General features: G+C 39.8%; 1 protein-coding gene across 2 annotated transcripts; it reads left to right on the top strand.

Annotated features, from left to right (window-relative positions):
* Positions 1 to 1,340: 1,340 nt before the first annotated feature.
* LOC118427783 (short stature homeobox protein-like) lies at positions 1,341 to 20,097 on the top strand. 2 transcript variants are annotated; one of them, XM_035837712.1, is made up of 4 exons: positions 1,341 to 1,978; positions 13,658 to 13,863; positions 18,044 to 18,101; positions 19,541 to 20,097. In XM_035837712.1, exons 1-4 carry the CDS (start codon positions 1,738 to 1,740, stop codon positions 19,894 to 19,896), a joined length of 861 nt encoding a protein of 286 aa, XP_035693605.1. In that variant the 5' UTR covers positions 1,341 to 1,737; the 3' UTR covers positions 19,897 to 20,097. The 2 variants fall into 2 exon arrangements, with proteins under 2 accessions (XP_035693605.1, XP_035693607.1); XM_035837714.1 differs by having other exon boundaries at positions 19,604 to 20,094.
* The last annotated feature ends 1,078 nt before the right edge of the window (positions 20,098 to 21,175 follow it).

Below are 21,175 nucleotides of genomic sequence, written 5' to 3'. Positions count from 1 at the left end.
TGAGTTCGTATGATTCAATAATGTTTGATGCATTTCATTCCCTAATGCGAAACTATGTGAAACTTACACCAGCTTTCTGCTAAGACTGGGACAAAATATTTGACAGACCGCGCAACAAATTTCGTAAATATAGAACGAAATTGAAAATGTATTTTAGATCATACATTTACATCTTGCACCATATTCCAGTTATGAAAAATCTAGCAACACACATGTACATATCCAAACTTGGTCGCTGTAGCGTCGCTCAGCAATCGCAGTAAAGTAAAGAGGTGGTCGCAAGAAAGAACAATATTGATCGAATTAATGAATGGAGACCTTAATTGCCACACATTGGTCACAACAATACATGTTGAAATTTGATAGAAAAAAATGAGATAAATCCAACTTTCTTCGATTTTTAGTTATGGAAAATATATAACAACAAATACGTTTTTCGATTTGAGGTCTGTCTAGTTGCATTGAGAATATTCCTTTTTCTACTGTACTTAAGAAATAAAGCTTGATACAGTGTATTTCACTCTTTGCTATACAATCTTCATTCTATTACAAAAGATATCAAAAGCGGAAGTTCCAATGCAGTACCGCAACAAGCCACTAGGGGGACCGAAATCTAATAATCATTTCAAGGTCTCAGCAAGACCTATATACATACAAAATATTAACACTCTATCCAAGCCTAATGGAGTGATTCTGTTAAACCATGTACACAGACACGGAAACACGCACACACACACACACACACACACACAGAGAGAGAGAGAGAGAGAGAGAGAGAGAGAGAGACACACACACACACACACACACACACAAACACACACACACACACACACACACACATACACACACAGTCGAACACACACACAAGCATGCACACATTGCACACACGAACACACACGTACAGTTACATACCTACAAACGCTACCAAAACATAACCTTCTCGGCGAAGATAGATATTGCATATTAGGATCAAGAAATAAAATCTTTTGTATCTTGGGAAGTTCAATGCCTCCGTACACATGTATTGCTCCAACACGCCTACACTAACTGCGTTTTTTCTTACTCTACCGACCACACTGCGCATGGCACCGTACCGGCACCGTACCGACCTGTCCCGGACACCAGGGACGACCCGTCACGTGGTCCATGACAGGCGGGGCCAACAGCCGACCCTCTCGGCGCCCCTGGAGCCTCACGCCGCCGGGAAACTCGCCTCCATCTGATGGCGCGATAAGTAATGGGCATGCGGGTAACTCGGGCTGATTTATTAATTAGCGGGTCTTGTCAATCGGGCATTAATAGCCAATGGGGTCGGGCTGCGCTGAGAGGTGCGGGGCCAGTCGTGACATCAGCGCCATTATGGAGTAATTTCATTACGCCGGGAGCAGAGCTGTAATCATTCAGAGCAGGGCTGTAGAAAGGGCGGGATCGTCTGGAATAGGGCGGAGCTAGACCGTACAGGCCAACGCTTTCCCTTCGGAGCTACACGCCACCTCCCCCGAGCAACCGGTAGTACACAACCCGGTAGAGTCGATCACCGGATCAACGGTGAAGTCCTGCTCTTTAGTACTGAAACCAAAACTTTCAACACCGCCACGCAAAGTCAGACTTCCAGGAGTTATAACGAAACAAGTGACAGAAGGATTCGCCCACTAGCCCAAGTTTTCTAACCTGACTACAGACCGGGGCGACCGGAAATTTTCATCGGGGCTACCTGCGACCCACTCCCGAGGAACTATGGAAGAGTTGACGGCGTTTGTGTCCAAATCGTTCGACGGGAAAGACAAGGCGGAGGAGATACGCGAAGAGCGGACGTACAAGGAGGTACTCGGGGACTTGAAGGGAGACATGGACCAAAGGCACGGGGACTCCGGGGCTGAGTCCGATGTAGACGGGGACGATCTCTGCCCCGTGGGGTCCCCTGGCCTCCCCGTGGGTCTGGGGGGAGGAGAGAACAGTCCCGGTCCGGAAAACAAAGGTGAGTGTCCTGCTATCACTTCAAAGTAAACACGAAAACGTTTTGTTCAAGTACGTACCGAAAATGTTGACGTGAAACCAACCGCTTCAATGTCACACACATAACAGGACAATATGATTAGTTTATCAAAGCCCAATCGTCCCCGGACCTACTAGCTAGACGAGTCGGTAAATCTTGCACAAGTCCCGCACCACTGATACAACAAGTTGCGTACGTGTGTGTACGGTCTTCGCCGTCGCAAAATCACAATCGCCAAACTTGTCAAAAATATGTAATACGACTCTAGCAAAGCGTCTAAAATTCCATACTGAAAATTAGAAATGTTTAATGTTGAAAATGAGTTCTTAGGAATATCGTAACAATTCCTAGTGGTTTTAGAAACTGAGGAACACATACAAGATCTAGATATGGAATCATTCGCTAAACTCGTACCACACGACAGGGCACTTGCTACACGGATTGCGTTAAGCATAGCCCTACGATCCACATGGCAATACCATGCGCTACACCAGCATAGCAAACTGTAGCACGCTATCAAATCATGTTCGCGAAATATAAGATTTCCTCTAACAACAACCTAAAAAACTATGTCTGTGTTATTTTTTTCAAAAGAATTGTCCATTTTTCCGCATGAATCAATATTTAGGAACGTTGCTCATTAAAAATATTAGATTTGATTTTAATGCAAATATTTGCTTTCACGAATGTAAGTAGCAGGCCAGATCTCAGTTCCAATTCAAATCTCGACTTTGTCGTACTTTCAAAAACTGCAATATCTAGAAGAGAACCTATCTGCAACGAAGTCGCCTTGTATATCACATACTTTGCCTTTCTGTGAATTCCTTCGCGAGAAATATCAATATTGTATTATAGAAACATAGCTCCATCAATACAATGTATATTACAAGTGCAGGAAGTGCCAAAGAACAAAGAAATCTGTTTATATTAAGGTATGCAAGAGTGTTGTTTCTTTTGCGGAACATGCGTTTGGCAATTTTTCATTTCACGCGTTAGGGTATGAAAACAACATGCAAGAAAACTTGTCAGAGGAATAACCTTACTTTCAAATTCCAACGACCCATTTCTATAGCTCCTACTTTCTTCCATTAAGAAATCTAATACGTCAAACTATGGACTTTATTTCAGTTAATCTCAATGCTTTTTCCCAAATATCATCAAAATGTGTAATTTTATCTTAGTGCCAAAGAATTTTTAAAAAATGCTGTAGGTGTGGTGTTCGAATTCCTTTATAGGTGCGACAAAATATTTCATAACATTCGCTGCTGTAAAATAATACTGATACATTTGTGAATTTTTCGGTTACATCGCGAAAGACAACTATTGTTACATCGACATTGAAGCGTTGTAGCTCACATATATTTTGTCAATCAATGCTATTAGAAAACATGTCAACATATTTTTTTAGAGTGTGTCTCTCTCGGTGGTTGCGGTAAATATTTTGCCAGGGGCAACATCAGGTAGAAAAGCGGGTTGACATCTGGCATTGAGGTGTGACATTGGCGACGAAATGTAAAATTGGGATGTAACATTGTCAATGTCACATTGGTTGACGTGTCGTCAGCGCTGATGTGTCGGGGCACGTGGTTGGTTTAGAAAGCAATTTGAAAAATTTCAACCGTCGCAGGGGAGCATGGTCCTTTTTGGGAGGACAAATGTCAAATTATGAGATTTATTAGAAGACCGAATATATCAATACCTTTCATAACCAAGCAATGACAATAAAGAAATATGATATTTGTCATGTAGCCATTTCTTCAGACGCGAATAAATCTTCAGTATATTTTTCTACAAATTTTGCAACTATGCGTTTTACCTATCATTTGTCTGTAAACGCATACCCCAGTCGTTGAAATACATGACAACTCATTGAAACAAAATGAAATGTAAATTGTGAAACTATTGTAACCGAGTTATTCTTGAAAAAAAAACCCGAAAGATTTTCAATATACAGATTTTGCTATGTGAAATATATGCCCCATATTCATGGAAAAGGTTCAAACAAAAATATGCCGTATTCTTACAAACGTTGCTACTACCCTACACCCGAAACCCTCAATTTCTATGGTTACATACTATATCTTCCATTTGTTACATACATGTCCAAGTATACTATTTTGTATACACGCGGAGGCCATTCGTATTGAAGTATATAACAATCAAATTTAAGACAAGTAGACTACGTGTAGAGTATACAGTTACATGTGTGCATGTACTACATGATTCACATACACGCGAGCACATGTTATAGATTTCCGTATAACACTCTTTGCTAAATTATTCATATTTCACCATCGAAAAATATGACCATTTCAAGTCTTTTATACCCCACATTCTTATGATCAACTGCCGTATCTTTATACGTTTATCACAGCTACATGTACCCATATCTAGTCCTGTTGATATGCGACACAAGAGGACAAACAAAAATATGCCATTTTACATACGTATACTGTCGCAAATTTCGTTGAGAAAAACAAAATACACGCAACAACTTTGATATTTTCTTAATGAAAAGAACTGGTGTATATACAATTTTCTTTACTCTCGTACATTATTAAATTTTCCCTAGTGAGTCAACAAATTACATTTTACATAATTGCTTCGGAATTGCTTGTACTAAAAATCAGTTAATATTAGGGCGTGGATATTAAAGGAGATAGGTTGATGATATCATGCAATTTCAGATGTTCTTTGTACTTACATAATGTAGATTTCATAGACAAAGGGGCTGCCTTTTAGTATTGCGTAGCTATGTATAAAATTAAAATCAACACTGACGCATTCCAGCAAAGAGATAGAAATCCATGAAAAATATTCACATTTGTGTTTAGCTTTAGATAAATTATGATTTTTTCAAAACTCGATCTTTTAAGCCGCGAAAAACGATATTTTTATTTCATATAAGTGAAGACTGAAAGAATTCTACTACCATGTGAATTGTACTACATTTTCTAACGGTACCCATAGCTTTCAAAAGCTTCTGCGTTTTTCCTATCTATTGTTAAAACCATATCGACCACACAATCTCTTTTCCGGTACAAGTATGTTTATATAAGCCCATTGTAAATATACCATCCTATTGTTTACGGTAGATAAGATCATGACAGTGACGGGAGGGTGGGTTATTGGGCCCGACAACCTTGCCGTGTCTACTCGCTACGGTCTGTACCGTGCGGCTTTTTCGGAGCCCGGCGCCCGCATTCTCTCCGCTTGCCGCCTCACAATACCGCTGACAAAAGGGCCGACAAGAGAAGTACACAATGGTAACAGAGAACCGCTACAATAGTACAACAAAAGCGGCTACCAAATGTCACGCGACCAACTCTTATAAACCTACAGATGTTTTTACAAAGAGATAAGAGAATCTTCAAAAGATGTTTTCGAACGCAAGCGTTGATGCATCCGTTGTCATAGCGACAGTAAAACCGAAAATATAATTTCCAAAGCATATGCAGACCAAAATCATCAATATCTATAAAATAAATATCATCAAATTCTGCTATGAGATCATTTTTGAAACAAGATTGACAGCTAAATGTATAGACAGCGGCAAACTAAATTGAATTATGGCAGAAATAAAATTACTATCACATTTGGGGAAGTATAAAATCTTTGCCTGGCAAATATCAACATCTGGCCATTATACGTAACGATTATCAGTCTTTTTATAATACAAAACAATAAAATGATACATTTGAAACTGATGATATTCCATTTCGTCACTATGTTCTTTAGTTCCGTAGGCGATCGTGAGCATTTCACGTATTCAATGATTCATACTAAATTCATCGATTTGAATTGATGTGTAAAAGATGCTACAGCATTGTAAACTCGGTATATATATCTTAGGTTGACATTGAAATACATTTTTTTGCTATGTATTCTGTACGCCAAAAACGTCCATCCAAAACATTGCACGATTTCTTTTACCGTTTAAATTTCGCTATAGCGTGGTTTGTAGTGTAGGTTCTCTTTTTCTATTTACCTACATATATCTGTTGTTGTTTTTGTTGTTGTTGTTGTTGTGTTACAACCAGTAGGTACCCATTTGAGTAATGAGGCTGTTGTAACGAATACTGGACCCCAATTTTACATTCCTCCGAAAGAAAAATGCAGCTTAAATCGAGATGCTCTACCCTAGATTCGAACCGGGTCTCCTAGCGACCAACACCACAACACCAAAAGGTCTAAACCTGTTTGAATGTATGTTTTCAAACTCAATGGTCAGAAAAAAAATTGCCCGAGGCACCATCTTAAAACGTGAACATATCGTCTGAACAATGTATCTTCTTTGATCTATTCTGCTAAACACCAGATAAAAACTTAATCCGGATTATCCATGGGGATTTAAAGTATTATGATATTGATACTCGCATTTTCATAACCTTAGCGGCACCGCTTGAAAATGTAAACGCAAGGGAAAAATTCTATGCACGCTTGGTTTAGGACCGATTTCGTTATACCATATCAACATCTTTTTTTATTATTCTCACTTATTCTTATTGATTATGAATCTAAATGTAGGTTATGAATAAATGTTTGATGACAAAAGATATTTTGTATAGGAGTTTTATTGAGATTATTTATCTATAAACTACTCGTAATGTTAACGGGTAGGGGTGGGTACCGGTACAGAAAATGCAGGTTCAGGTCTGGTTCAGAGGATCACGTCCAGCTTTGGACCTGAAACTGAACCGGATTCAGTATGTGAGAACTTGTGAATGGACGATACTCAAAACAACGGTCCATTTCGCAACAAAGACATCTGTTTTGTGTAGTATTCGACTCCCATTGGCGTTGTAAAATCCTACAAGGCTAACTGCTTCTGTATTATTGACAGTAAAACTTGGTAGAAATGACTATAGACTGTACTCTACTTTGCTCTAGTTATTTTCCTCGACCGGTAAGCCCCGAAACGTGCGAATGCCTGATCATATAATCTGTTCATTTTCCAATAGGTCCCAAAATCTGGTCAACCCAATTTTTTCAGGTCCGTTTTTTTTCTAGACTGGTCCAATGAAAAAAGGTTCTGTACCGGTACCCAGCCCTATTCACGGGGTGTCTGTTACCGAAGCGCTACTACTGATTCGGCGGTGCAATAACTGATTAGTTCCGGCCATTCAGTGAGTGCACTCACGGTAGTGATTGCTCTTTTTCTCCTCTGGCGTTCATCTTTTCAAAATGTTTGCTTATCTGTGATATAACGGAAATGGGTGGAAATGGGCTAACATGTTAGCGGAAATACGGCTTTTAATAGTGATAGAATGAAGATCTTTACTGTACATTTGTGCCCAACCGAGCTATGTACAAGCCACAACAAAAAACAACATAAAATACACAGGTTGGCAAAAGTATGTTAGTCTAGCATACTTTGTAATAGTGAAAATGTAGGAATGCATAGGTTTAGCTATAGTCGGTTTGTCAAAACGCATGAAGGATATGGTATGTTTTTAATGATCAGTGCTACTCATATCTTAAGTGAGGGAATCTACTTTCTATATTGACTAAATAGGATATTTCTATCGTTAACATACATAGTATAATCTACTATGAAGTGCACTTCATTTTCTACCGTATTTGAGGTATCAATTTGTCGGTAGTATAGAAGAATACAATCGCAATTTTTCAGCGCTACTCGTATGTCTAAAGTGAGGGAATCTACTTCTTATATTAACTAAATAGGATATTTCTATGGCTAACATATATAGTATAATCTACGACGAAGAACACTTAGTTTTCTACCGTATTTGAGGTATAAAACTGGCGGTTATTACAGTTGACTACATGGTAGCGGTTCGCCTCGCCAAGCGGGCGGCCCTACACCGCACCGCCGCCGCAGGGTGGAGAGATTACGCCCGATTTGTTTATTATCCTCTCGGAATGATATAATCATGACCGTTTTGCAGATTACATGGATTGGGGGAACGACCGAGTCCCCAGAGGGCTTGCAAATGATCCGGTGGTATATTGAGTCGGGAATGAACCGCGTTAGGGATGGAAAATAGCGGAACTGGGCTTGTATTTTGCCGAGGAACGTGTCAAGCTTTGGCAGTACAGTTTTCTCGTGCGGGTACCGACTGAGATTGTGGATTGATATTTTTGTACGTAGCAGATAAATAGTTTTCCAACCGTAAAACTTTCAGTTATTATATTTCTCATAGATACATGATTTAGCGTTGCGGAAACAGAACTACAAATACAAATTTCAGATTTATCCGGATAGTTATAACATGTAGCTTTTTTAGTATCGTAATATTGACATTATACATACATTGTATATAAAGACAGCCTCAGACAATGTTGTTCAATCAACACTGTGATTGGGTACACACTCGTTTTTGGAAGAAAGAGACATAAACGAAGATAAAGATTTAGTAGTAGCATAGAGTTACAAGTTCAACGGCTACTTGTAAACGGTAGATTTAGTGGTAGCATAGTTTCCGTTGTTCTGTTTCTGCAATCGTTCCCTTGCAACAAAACAAGTGATGATATTTTACCTTTACTCTTTCGTGTAATCGCGTAGGCAAAATCATGGGGTTACAAAGTGTTTAGGTCTTACGTTTATTTCTTCGTATGGTTTCGTCCCGAATAGTTTTACCAACCTGTTCGAGCAAATTGTATTTCGATATATCGTAGGTGAACATGCTGCACTACATGGTCCATCGTATCTGACTCCGTTTGATCTGTATACGACGTCTGTTCTGTATTTATGTGTACATGTATATAGCTCTACATGTGTGTTCCTATGGTAGATTATTGATATAGCAAATGGCTCATATACATCCGGTTCTATCAAAGATAACTTTATATAAGACTAAGAAACTCTTACAGCCCACAGTGAACATGCTACATTTAGAAAATACATAAACGGAGTCATTCTGTAGATATATACTATTTCCATCTTGATCCCATTTTCACATACGCATAGTTGCATGGCATTCTAAGAGTACATTTATGCGAAACTAAGGTAATGGTACCGGTGATAGCACTTATCTTGCATGGTCTTAGGGCTGTGTCCCGATGGAACAAAAATGAAGTAAAGACAAAGAGAAAGTGAAACCACCAACTTGTTATAACAAATACAGACGCACACACTCGACTAATCAAGCGAAAATCTAGTCAATCTGTAAAAAAAAAACATTAATCTATGAATTGAACGTGCAAAATTGTACTCATTTGTAAGATCTTTACGAATTTCATTCAAAGCGCTATAAGTATTAATTTTTTCATGACAATTTCAGCGTTCACAAATATTGATATTTGGTGTTAACGCCTTGATTGTATGCAGCCATTTGTTATTGTTGCACACGTTTCAAATCTTAATGTTGCATCTTATTTCTGTTTCGTAGTGTCACAGTATTTTAGCACGTTACAGGCATAATGAAATTAGATTTTGTGGCTAGGTTGCATTTTCCGTTTGAAGGCATTTGGCCTATCAGGTTTGTGTTAGCTGCACTGCCTGACTGCCTGTTACAAAAACATTACAGGTAGTTTAGGTGGCTGGGATACGATCTTTAGATAGTAAAGATGCTCGCAAGAGCTTTAAAGATTGGCAACCGTCTGCGAAAGATGCTACTCCAAACCGTAGAATCGACTTTATACAATCAATATGTCTGTAGACGTCCCCGGTTTATGCCAAACCCTCCAAGGTCTGAAATGTTGCAGACTGCATATTTGGAGAATATGATATCAGATATACAATGAAAAAGATATATAACGATACGGGTGTGTATTTCCGTATACAGTACTTACGGGTGAGTAGAATACGATATACCATATATACGTGTACATTGTGTACGTACATACCAGTACACTAAGTCTATAATATGTTACTATTGAATCAAGTATATGATGTTCAATCATGAATCTGTACATGAATATAGCCAGTATATTCATGATCATTGTTTTCTTTTACGTGATTGTATAAAATGAAAAAGTACTACATATATAGGAATGTCTCTTTATCTATTTATATTACTGCCGTATAATGATGTCAGCATATTCCTAAAAAGCAAACGAACAAAATATTCACTACATTTTGACACTAATTAGTTACCGTATCATTTCAAACAGTTGCCACAATTTCATCGAGCTTTTACCGTCTAGCAGATCTTCAAAATACTAGGTTGCTACTAGAATCACAAAATACACTTATTATACAGAACTTGTCACAATCCATTGCCTTCAAAAGATGAAGTCCAACCCCAAATTAGTAAACGCAATTCTTTACAGTTGATTAAACATCAATACTTTACTTATGGTAGATTGTACATCAACATTTAGCTTTTACTTTCAGACTTGTACATGCAATCAACATATAGCCTTCGGTTATGTTTTTGCAAGTAAATGTTTGTATCACAATAATAGGATAACACTTGTACGATTTGTATGTTGTCTTCCCTGCGGGTGTTACACCTTATCTTTATTCGGATCTTGTAGAACTCTAAAGAGCTGAGTGAGTCTTACAGAACGAAGCTGGATGCCTTCGTTATGTTTTTGCGAGTAAATATTTGTATCACAATAATAGGATAACACTTGTACAATTTGTTGTCTTCCCTGCGGGTGTTATTACCTTATCTCTATTCGGATCATGTAGAACTCTAAAGAGCCGAGTGAGTCTTACACAACAAAGCTGGATGCGCCAGCCATTCGTGGGGTCAGGAGCGGGGCAAGGAGATAATTTCTACCTCGGCGATGAGAAGATTAAAGAGCAGGGACGATAGAAGGCCGCCAGGGGGCGTGATGCCCTGGGGGGATATAGGGACATGTCTCGTTAGATGTCACCGTGAGGTCGTACTGTCATTTGTCAACACTGTTTTCCCCTGTTGTATAGGCTGAGCTATTTCTGGTACGGATTGGGCTTTGTTTTACGGGTTCGGGGAATAAAATACGGCTGTAAGGCATGGATACGGGCCGTATATAGGTCAAGATATATGAGGGAGAGAGAGACAAATGCATGTACTGATTGCATACAGGGCAAGATATGTTTTAGGGACCTAAATTGATAGATACAGGTTCTATACTGTTCTCCCCGTTGTATAAGCTGAGCTATATTCGGTACGGATAGAGCATTTTTTTACCGGGTTTGGGGTTTAAAATACATGGATACGGCATGGATACATGGAAAGGCATGGGTACGGGCGGTATACGGGTCAAGATATGTCTGAGGGAGACATACAAATGTAGATACATATTGTATACACGTTTGGGGATTGATACGGCCATATATGGGTCAAGATATATTCGAGGGAGCCATGCAATTGTACCGATTGTATACAGGTCAATATATGTTTGAGGAAGGCAAGATATGTTCCATGGACTCATATAAATGGGGATATATACAGGCGCTATAATTTGTTAACACTGTTTTCCCCTGTTGTCATAGGCTGAGCTATTTCTGGTACGGATTGAGCCTTGTTTTACAGGTTTTGGGAATGAAACACGGCTGTATGTAAGACATGGATACGGGCGGTATATAAGCCAAGATATGTTTGTTATGGATAGAGCATTGTTTTAAATATCGAGTTTGGGCTTAAAATACGGCGATAAGGCGTGGATATGGGCTGCATATGGGTTAAGATACGTTTGAATGGGACATTCTAAATATTGTATACAGGTGAAAATATGTTTGAGGAAGGCGATCAAGATATGTTTTCCCTGTTGTACGTGCTGAGGTATGTTTGGCACGTACTGAGCCTTTTAACCGATAGTAGGGTTAAAATACGGCTTTGTTGCACATATACGGGCAGTATATAGGTCAATATATATTCAAGGGAGCCATACAAGTGTTAACAGCCCAATATGAGTTTGAGGAAGGCGATCGAGACATGTTGGAGGGACCCATATAAGTGGAGATAAGGGTTCTGTATTCAGGTCAACGGTGTTTCTCCCTATATCGTGTAAGCTGTGTTATATTTGGTACGGACTGAGCATTGTTGTACCAGGTTTGGATTAAGACACGGCGGTAAGGCATGGATACGGTTGTTATATAGGTCATTATATGTAAGAGATATATGAGAGAGTCGTACTAACGTAAATAAGTAAAGTATATATGTGTTTGAGGAAAGCTTGAGGGATACACAAATGATAGATATGTATATGGGTGGTATACACTGGCCAAGATATGTTTTAAGAAGGCGATCAAGAGATACGTTTCAGGGAGTCATACAGTTGTAAAATAGGTTGTATACAAGAGAACATATGTTTGACCTACGGAGGCGATCATAATACGTTTACGAGTATCATGCAATTGTACATACAGGTTATATACAGGTCAAAATATGTTTGAGTCGGCAAAGATATATGGTTGAGGGAGTCATACAAATAAAGATATGAAGTTCCGAACAATCATACAAATTTAGATACATTGTACATTATATACATGCCAACATATCTTTTGAGGGATCCGGAGTCTATACATATACAAACAAACATGCACACAAACGCTACCAAAAACATAACCTTCTTGGCGAAGGTAACAATCCATTCATGGTGCGTCGAATTACTAGTATGCTCCAGCCACCCACAAAAGCTACCAAAGACATAACCTCTTGGCGAAGGTAATACCTGTTCTATCGAACACAGGTTGCCATAATTTTTACGCAGGGTTGGCCATACTGAGCTATATGGACTTTAAAACGATCCAACAAAACTCCAATGGGATAGGAGTGGGCCATCAACTCGGTTTGACGACTACCTTTGTAGAAAATTGCCCCCGATGGAATTCGTTACCGCGAAATTTTGTACCACGGAGTTGAGTGCTGAGTGTGTGACAAAATGCAGAAGTGTTCTGTGTAAAATGAAGAAGGTGATAAAACAATGACAGGTCCTCAAAAGGTTATGTTCTCGAATTAGGAGTGATAATAATATAATGAAGATAATTTGTCTCTAAAAATTAGCTTTTAGCTTAATTTTGATTCTTGATAAATAGTTCACAGAGCATCGTTGGTACATTTTAAGTACAAGGCTATCAAAGCTTTTTCTCATTCTGTATGATTACAAGTATATTGCATTAAAATTAACGCTAACCCTGATCTAAATAAAACATTTCGTTTGAAAAGGGTTTGTCAGATTTGTTTTGTTTTGACGTCTTTTTATGCTATGTTTTAGAACGTTCGAAGATGATGGCAAGGTTCTAGAGGAAACTTTCTTAAATCTCCGCTTTTTGCGAAAAACGATTTAGAGATTTTTGTTATAAAATTTCGATCAATGTAGCCTATAGATGTAACGTTTTTAAACATTCCTTAACCGCTCTGAAACGTTGTATACATGTACATATGCACAGCGTGATCACAGAAACTACAAATTATAGGAAATATGGGGCGTTTCGTCTTATTGTACTTCCAGATAAAAGAAGTCAAACCCATCCTGTCTAGATATGTTTTTGTTACCATAATATTAATCAACTGTCCATTGTAATATGTATGTCTTCTATGTTTCTACCATGTACCTGCAAATAGCCCTCGAGAATAAACTTGCAGATACATTTTCTTTCTATCATAATGTTAACGTTACATGAAAACTTCTGTTTTGTTTTAGACCCGTCTAAACCCGGCGAGGCGAAAGACCGTGAGTCTCCTGATTCTACACCAACAGATATAGGTTACCCCACAGATAAAGGGGAACCAGTGTTCCATTAAAACGTCTGTTTTGTTTCAGACCCGTCTAAACCCGGAGAGAAGAAAGATGACATTGAATCTCCGAACTCCAAGGACGGCAAGCTGAAACAGCGACGCTCCAGAACGAACTTCACCTTGGAGCAGCTTCAGGAGCTGGAGCGCCTGTTCGACGAGACGCACTACCCAGACGCCTTCATGAGGGAGGAGCTGTCACAACGGCTAGGGCTATCAGAGGCGAGAGTACAGGTACGAATACTCAGCCTTGGGGACAACACAATATACCCATTGTGTCAGAAACACATGTACAGAGGCAAGGGCATAGGTACGAGTACTGAGCCTTGGGGACATCACAACATACCCCCTGTGTCAGAAACATAGAGACAAGTGTGCAGGTATGAACTGGGTCAATCAGAGGAGAGCGTACAGGTACGAGTACTGATCATTGGGGACAACACAACGTTACTAGAAAGATAACCCCTGCATGTGTCAGAAACATTAACTAGGGCTATCAGAGGTGAGAGTACAGGTACGAATACTGAGCCTTGGGGACAACACAATATACCCCCTGTGTAAGAAACATAGAGACAAGTGTGCAGGTATGAACTGGGTTTATCAGAGGCAAGAGTGTAGGTACGCACACGAGTACTGAGCCTTGTGGGCAACACAATGTTACTACAAATAAGATACCCTCTTTGTCAGAAACACAGAGACAAGAGTACAGGTACGAGTACTGAGCCTTGGGGTTCCACAACGTTACTACAAACATACCGTGTTTCAGAGACACATAAGCAAGAGATTCGGTATGAGTACTGAGCCTTGGGGCCAACACAACATACCTCCTGTGTGGGTAGAACTAGGTCATACCCTGTGCAGTCATGAAATAGGTCTATCAGAGGAAAGAGTGCAGGTACGAACTAGGTCTGTTAGAGGCAAGAGAACAGATACAGTACTGAGCCTTGGGGCCAACCCAACGTTACAAACAAACAAACATTTCCCCAGTGTCATCCCCTGTGTCCAGGGCAAAGGCAGATCGCGGAAGGCGGAGCCCAACCCTCCTCTTCCACTAACCTTTACCTCCCTATCCTAAATCAGGTACCCATTTCTACACCTGGGCGGAATGAAGAAATTAGTTTAAAGTGTGTTTCCCAAGGGTTCAATATTGGTAGCACATCAAGAATTCCAATCTAATACCTCTTGGTTCTGGGCCAAACACCTTGACCATCACGCCAACACGACGCTAATATTCACCATCGACAAAAATGTATTTTTTTTTTACAGAAACACAATTCTAAAAGACCCCCCTTTCACGTTGTATGTGTCTACGGGCACTTTCATAACCACCGGTACCAGTAACAGAAACGTATTGTGTATCTTCTACGTTAAGTGAGATTTGTTTTGAGGGAATCATTCACCAAAATGCTATAACAGAGGACCTTTAAACGTCGATGAAGTTTAGACATCCAGGTAATAAGATACGCCCAAAAGCGGTTACTCAATTGGATATGATTTTGGAAACGGTCAGACGTTTCAGACAACCATCCGGTGTCTTTCGTCAGTGACACTGAAAATATCTTGTTGGAGAGAGTTTTTATATCCTAGCTGTAAATTGATGTTCAAAACTTAGAGATATATCTCTAGATCGATCTAGTTGGAAAATAGGTTTATCCTGACTATGAATTAATATGCAAAAAGGCGAGGAAGACAAATTTCAAGTGTCTTTTTGGTCCTTTAAAATACTGTAAATGCATTTAAGTTCGCGGGGATTTAATTTCGCGGTAACGGGAAAAAGGGCTTTTCGCGGTGGGTTTAATTTCGCGGTAACACCATAGATTGCAATCTAATTCATGATAGAAAAATGTTCGCGGTGGTTTTAAGTTCGCGGTGAAGTGGTCACCGCGAAAACCGCGAACATTAATCCACCGCGAACATTTCTTCATTTACAGTACTTTCACAAAAGTCATATTATTCCAACTGCAGACGACACATTTACGTTAGTGCCATGTGAGCGGAATCTCCCCTCCGACCGTTAATTTGATCAGGGTGACTGATATCATCTCGGATCACATTAGGACGGCTGATGAGATCCGGACATAGGAGGAAATGATCATGATCGTAATGATGATGAAAAGTAGTATACTTAGCGCCGTTAGGGTCCATTTCGGGTGGAGGACAGGGCACGTTGAAGTCACCTTGCTTTCAAAATAATGATTCTAACGGCCCAAGTTTTGGCAAGAAGAATTTTGAGATTTACATGTAATTTAAGGAAGGGAACGTCTGCGCTTTTGTGTCAATATATCTAAGGGCGTTGTTACACTTGTGCGTATATCAATTTTTTTGTCGGAGGTTAAGTTTGCGACCAAAGAAGTCGTTTTTTATTTGATAACCAGGCTACACAACGTTTGGTCAAAATTAAATATAAAGAAACTCCAACCCCGAAAACTTTGCCTAAGATCCTTTTGGCCTTCTTTGTGGATTTTCTTTTGTCCAATTTTGTCTATTTGTTCAAATTTTCTAGTGGTAGTGTCTTCTGTGTACTGTTTAAAGTGAAAATACACCTCAGTCGGAAGATAGCAAAATAGGAATATGTGCTAATTTGCGTTCATCGCAACAGAACGAAACATAGAAATCACAAGGCGTCAGAGTAGTCTCAAGTTCATCTCAAATCTTTCCACAAATCAGTTCATTTCGCCTCCTTTTAGTCTAGACATTCACTTACTACTAAATCAAACCACCTCAGCGAAGCCTTCTTGTCATTTCAATACGTCTCAACGACATTATTTTCTTGTCAGTCAGACCATATTTAGAAGTGCCTTACGAGTAATAGCATACCGTACGTCGGCTCACTATACGCCGGGGCCTTTGTCAGAATCGCCGCGGCACATAATTAGATTACCTTTCGATGAAATTCTACGGGAAATGATTCTGTGCGGAGCAAATCTGCCGTCCAATATTCCAAACTTGATTTGTATTTCCTCGCCCTTACACAATTAGCCTGCGCTGTGCCCATCTCCCGCCGTTTATTCTCGTCCAATTTGTGTCGTCCCCGAGGCGGGAAATCGGATTTCAGGGACTCGGTGGGCGCGGGAATCATTTCTGTCAGGGACTCGGCGGGCGCGGGAAATCATTTCTGTCAGGACCATCACCAGGTCCCGGCGCAGATGAAATTTTCCACATTTCATGGCGCAGATTCGTTTCCAATCAGCGGGTCGTGTCGTCATCCCGCCGGCATCAGCTGCAATTTCGTTTCCCGCCAAATTAAATCTGTCCTCCACTGGTCCCGTACTGTACGTCCTGTCTGTGTGTATGTGTCTAGGAGAGAGGACTGTCTTATATACCAAGCAGAGGTTGGACGAGCTGAATGAATGAATGAATGAATGATGAATGGAATGAAGGAAGAAAGGAAGGATGAATGGAGTGAAGGAATGAAATGATAGAATGGATGATGAATGAATGAAAGAATAAAGGAAGGAAGGGAGGAATGAAGGAAGGAAGGAACGAACGAAAGAACAAATTGAATGAATAAACGAATCATTGAATAAATGAAGGAATGATTGAATGTGAATGAATGGATGTGTGGATGCATGAATGGAGATTTTCATTATAAGGGTCACTTGGAATCTTTGTGAAATGCCCCCAATGTCATATATTCATGACATCTTGAATACATAAAACTAACGATACAAACTTTCTATCACGCTGCTTGTGTCTTACATCCGAAGGTCTTGTACGAAGAGAATCTATTATGAAAGAAGTACTAATATATCAATCTGCCGTTTGGATATTTCTGTATGTCAAAGCCCCTACGAATCTGGACCAGGAATCTAGAATCTATGGATATATCACATGCCTCCAAGGAAATGTTTGCCCTGTACTCAGTTTCAAGCAGGCAAAAATAACCGGGTGGGCTTAGTTAGCCAGGCGGGGATAGGAGCTCACAGCGCCGAGGACGTCTAGCTTAAACCTCTAGGGATACCAGTAGCCAGGCTATCCTACTGTGTTCATGAACGCGTATGACACAACATTGCTTACTGGAGTCTATTTCGTGCCACTTTCATACTGAACTGTGCAACTTCTTCTGTGTTGCACAACTTACGGGATCGTCACTAATAACGAGTCTCATCAGCTTATCGATATGTATTTTTTTACACCGGTTATGATAACACACTATTTAACAAATCAATTTCGACGAGGCTGTACTTTTCACAAAATGTCAGGTATTACAGTTATTGAAATCTGCAAGATAACAGATGTGATATATTAGCTATGTAAGATGCATGTATATAGTAAAAAAATATCCAGACTTGGGCTCTCAGCAGTTATATTTTCTTTTCTGTAAGGTACAATTATTCGATATAATAACGTTTTACGTATATGAGCATACATACTTGTCCTTGGTGCTGAATGACGTATTTTTTGTTTGTTTCAGGTTTGGTTCCAAAACCGGCGAGCAAAGTGTAGGAAACAGGAGAACCAGTTACAAAAAGGTGAGGAACTCTATCAATGGAAAAACAGTAATTGTCTCATATATCAGATGATGGAAAACTGTACTTGTCTCACATAGGTCACAAATATATGCACGGATAAATGTATTGTACCCCAAACGCTAAAAGGTGGATAAAAGTATAATATACGTTTCACGTCGATTACTGTGATAACAAATCATAGACATATCTATAGTTTTATTTGTCTGAATGGAATGCAACAAATCCATGTATCTAAGGTTGAACAATCTCACAACATTTCAATGAAATTCTAAATAAAAGTGATTTTCTAACTCATTTTAGTTTGATTATGTATGTTAAAAGAGGATACTCGCCTATTGGCCATTTCGAAGAATCTCTTGATTTTCTCTAACTCATAAACAACCGATATCATTTTAACTTAACATCGGTCTTGACTGGACAACGAAGACAAAAATGTAGTAGTATGAAGTAGTATGAAGATACTCTAACTTCGATTTCAGTCCACTTAATTCTTTGCAACCTGATTTATTTACATTTGGATGCTGCATCACGGGATACAACTACGTCATCAAGATGTCATGAAAGAGCGATGGTGTGCCACAATTTCTCTTTTAATGTCGACAGGGAAACTTAAGCTAACCTCCCATTTGCCAGAGTATCTTAAGATCATCTTGGATCGAACAAATTATTGTCATGTATTTGAAACGTTGATGACGTAACTTGTACCCCGTGTGCTACTTTCAGGTGCTGTATGTGAGTCGTATCCGACTTCTCTATAGATTAAGGTTTTATCGCTTCCACGTTGTATTCTTATTTAAAAAATATATTCGTTTGACTCATCCAAAGCCAATCTCAATCCCAAACTGAATCCAACAACATTATTGCGGCTCACTTTATCCATCGACCTCTATCATATCATCTTTGGGAAGTGTGACGTCAGGAGTGGGTCAAAGGTGAAAAGAAGTCGATACCTGCCACCGTCCCGGTTTTAACTTGGATTAATGACCCATTATGTGTATATTAAACTACTTTGCTCCTCTCGTATTAGAGTCAATGTGCTTGAAAAGAAACGTTTTGATGTATATCATAACAATACAGATGAGTTTAATTCATTACCTGCATGAAAAAAATGCAGGTACAGTTTTTGGTAGGAATCATGTTTGGGAGTTTGTGTTTCCGGACCGATATCTTTAGAACTCTGGGTGGATTGCGATCACGTTTGCTATGGGGGTAGATGTTGTGAGCCATTGTTCTTTGGCGTGCATTAGAAGTTTGCTACAGTTTTGTGGTTCAGTTTAAAAAAAGATATTTACACCCTTCTTTGACAGTAGGAGAGTGGTCCTAGACTAGTTGATCTGGTAACTGAATACTAGTTACAGGTTTGCGATAGCAAAACTTGTATTGTTTTTCTATCTTAATTTCGTGTTGACTGTGTCTAACCCTCGCTCTTTGTGCCCCAGGCGGAGACATGTTGTGTTCAGCGTTGCGAGGCAATCTGACCACGCGTGTTTCTGCACACACAGGTATGATGATGGGCTCCAACCTGGACACCTGCCGGGTGGCACCCTACATGAACATGGGCACAGTGCGCATGCCCTTCGAGAGAGTCCAGGCACACCTCCAGTTCGATGCTGCTGCGCACGCGCCACATCCAAGCATGATGCTCTACGCGCCTGCGCCCTACGCTCTACCCATCACGTCCATGGCTGGTTCCCTGGCTGCGGGGTCACTAGAGGTCACCAAGAATAGCAAGAACAACAGCATCGCTGACCTGAGGCTGAAGGCACGCAAACACGCCGAGGCACTCGGGTTGTAGGTCAAAGGGCAAATTTCAATCTGCACATCATTCTTCATCTCAGGAAATCTCACCATTTTAGGACTTTGTATGGAAGACGTTACATCTTTACTCGTTATTTGAAGCAAAAATATTGATATATCCCGGGCAGGAGATAAAAAATGCAACGAGCTTTTCCAAAAGACTATTTGTCACACAGAAGAGGTTACATCTTAAGCGTTTGTGCTGCTTTTGGTCAACTCTTCTCAAATCTTTTTTTTATTACGGTTTTAGTCTTTGCTCTGGGACGCAACATATACCTGTACAGTATTTGGTTGGAAAATGATTTCACACAATGTGCGACGCATTGAAAAGTGACGATTTAAAGTTTGCACGGAGTAAAGAGGCTATCTCCCTCCTTACACCCCTGGCACAGAGACATTCAAATTGTTGCCACGTGATGATCACGTGAAGGACGACTGCACCACTTGCCTGAGAGCTCGACACATCACGTGATAGATCCATGACGTTCACGTGTCTAATCCGTGAGATTCACATGTTCGTCCAATCTCTTAATGTCATTATAGCAAAGTGACTATAGAAAGATGGCATATTTTGTAAGGTGCCCTCTTTGAGAATTGACAACGCATTGCACTTCTCTCGCCGAGCCATATCCACGCTTCCCACAATATCATGTCATCATATCTGTCTATCATGCACGTTAGTAGTGTGGTCCAAGTATGAATCCTTGAGGAACACTTTGCATCATGCAAATTTATGCTGTCCTCTTAACACGATGCGTGACGTTAAAGCAACGTTGTTGTAAAATATTATATTTCACACGAGGTAGATATACCCGTAATACATTATTAGCATTTACTTTGCTAATATCTTTTTCAAAAGCATTTTCATAAGCAGCTTACTGTGGGAAATTTCAAGCATTGTATTTGTAGAAACTTGACATCTTTCACTATGTCAAGAATGGAGACTTATGTTTCTCACAACTTTAAAGACGATTTAAAGACCATGTACTGAGCACGTCACCGGAACGTACTGCGCCTGCGCGAAAAGTATAGACATGTTAAACCTTGCTAAACCCCCGGTTTACTAAAGGGCCGCATTTAAGAAAGTACGTGCGTATATAAGGGTAAAATCCCGTGTACGTTTTACATGAAACCATGTCTCTAACATATACTGTGCAACAAGCGTGATTTCAATGCAATGTTGACCAAACCAAGCCCCAAAACACCAGGGTTCGCGCAGGCGCAGTACGTTCCGGTGACGTGCTCATGTACTGTGCGTTCACTATCATTGAATTTAA

This window comes from Branchiostoma floridae, chromosome 12 (genome assembly GCF_000003815.2).
Source record: "Branchiostoma floridae strain S238N-H82 chromosome 12, Bfl_VNyyK, whole genome shotgun sequence".
Lineage (NCBI taxonomy): Eukaryota > Metazoa > Chordata > Leptocardii > Amphioxiformes > Branchiostomatidae > Branchiostoma > Branchiostoma floridae.
The sequence above is the reverse complement of the archived record's forward strand: the minus strand, read 5'-3'. Positions and strand labels throughout refer to the sequence as shown.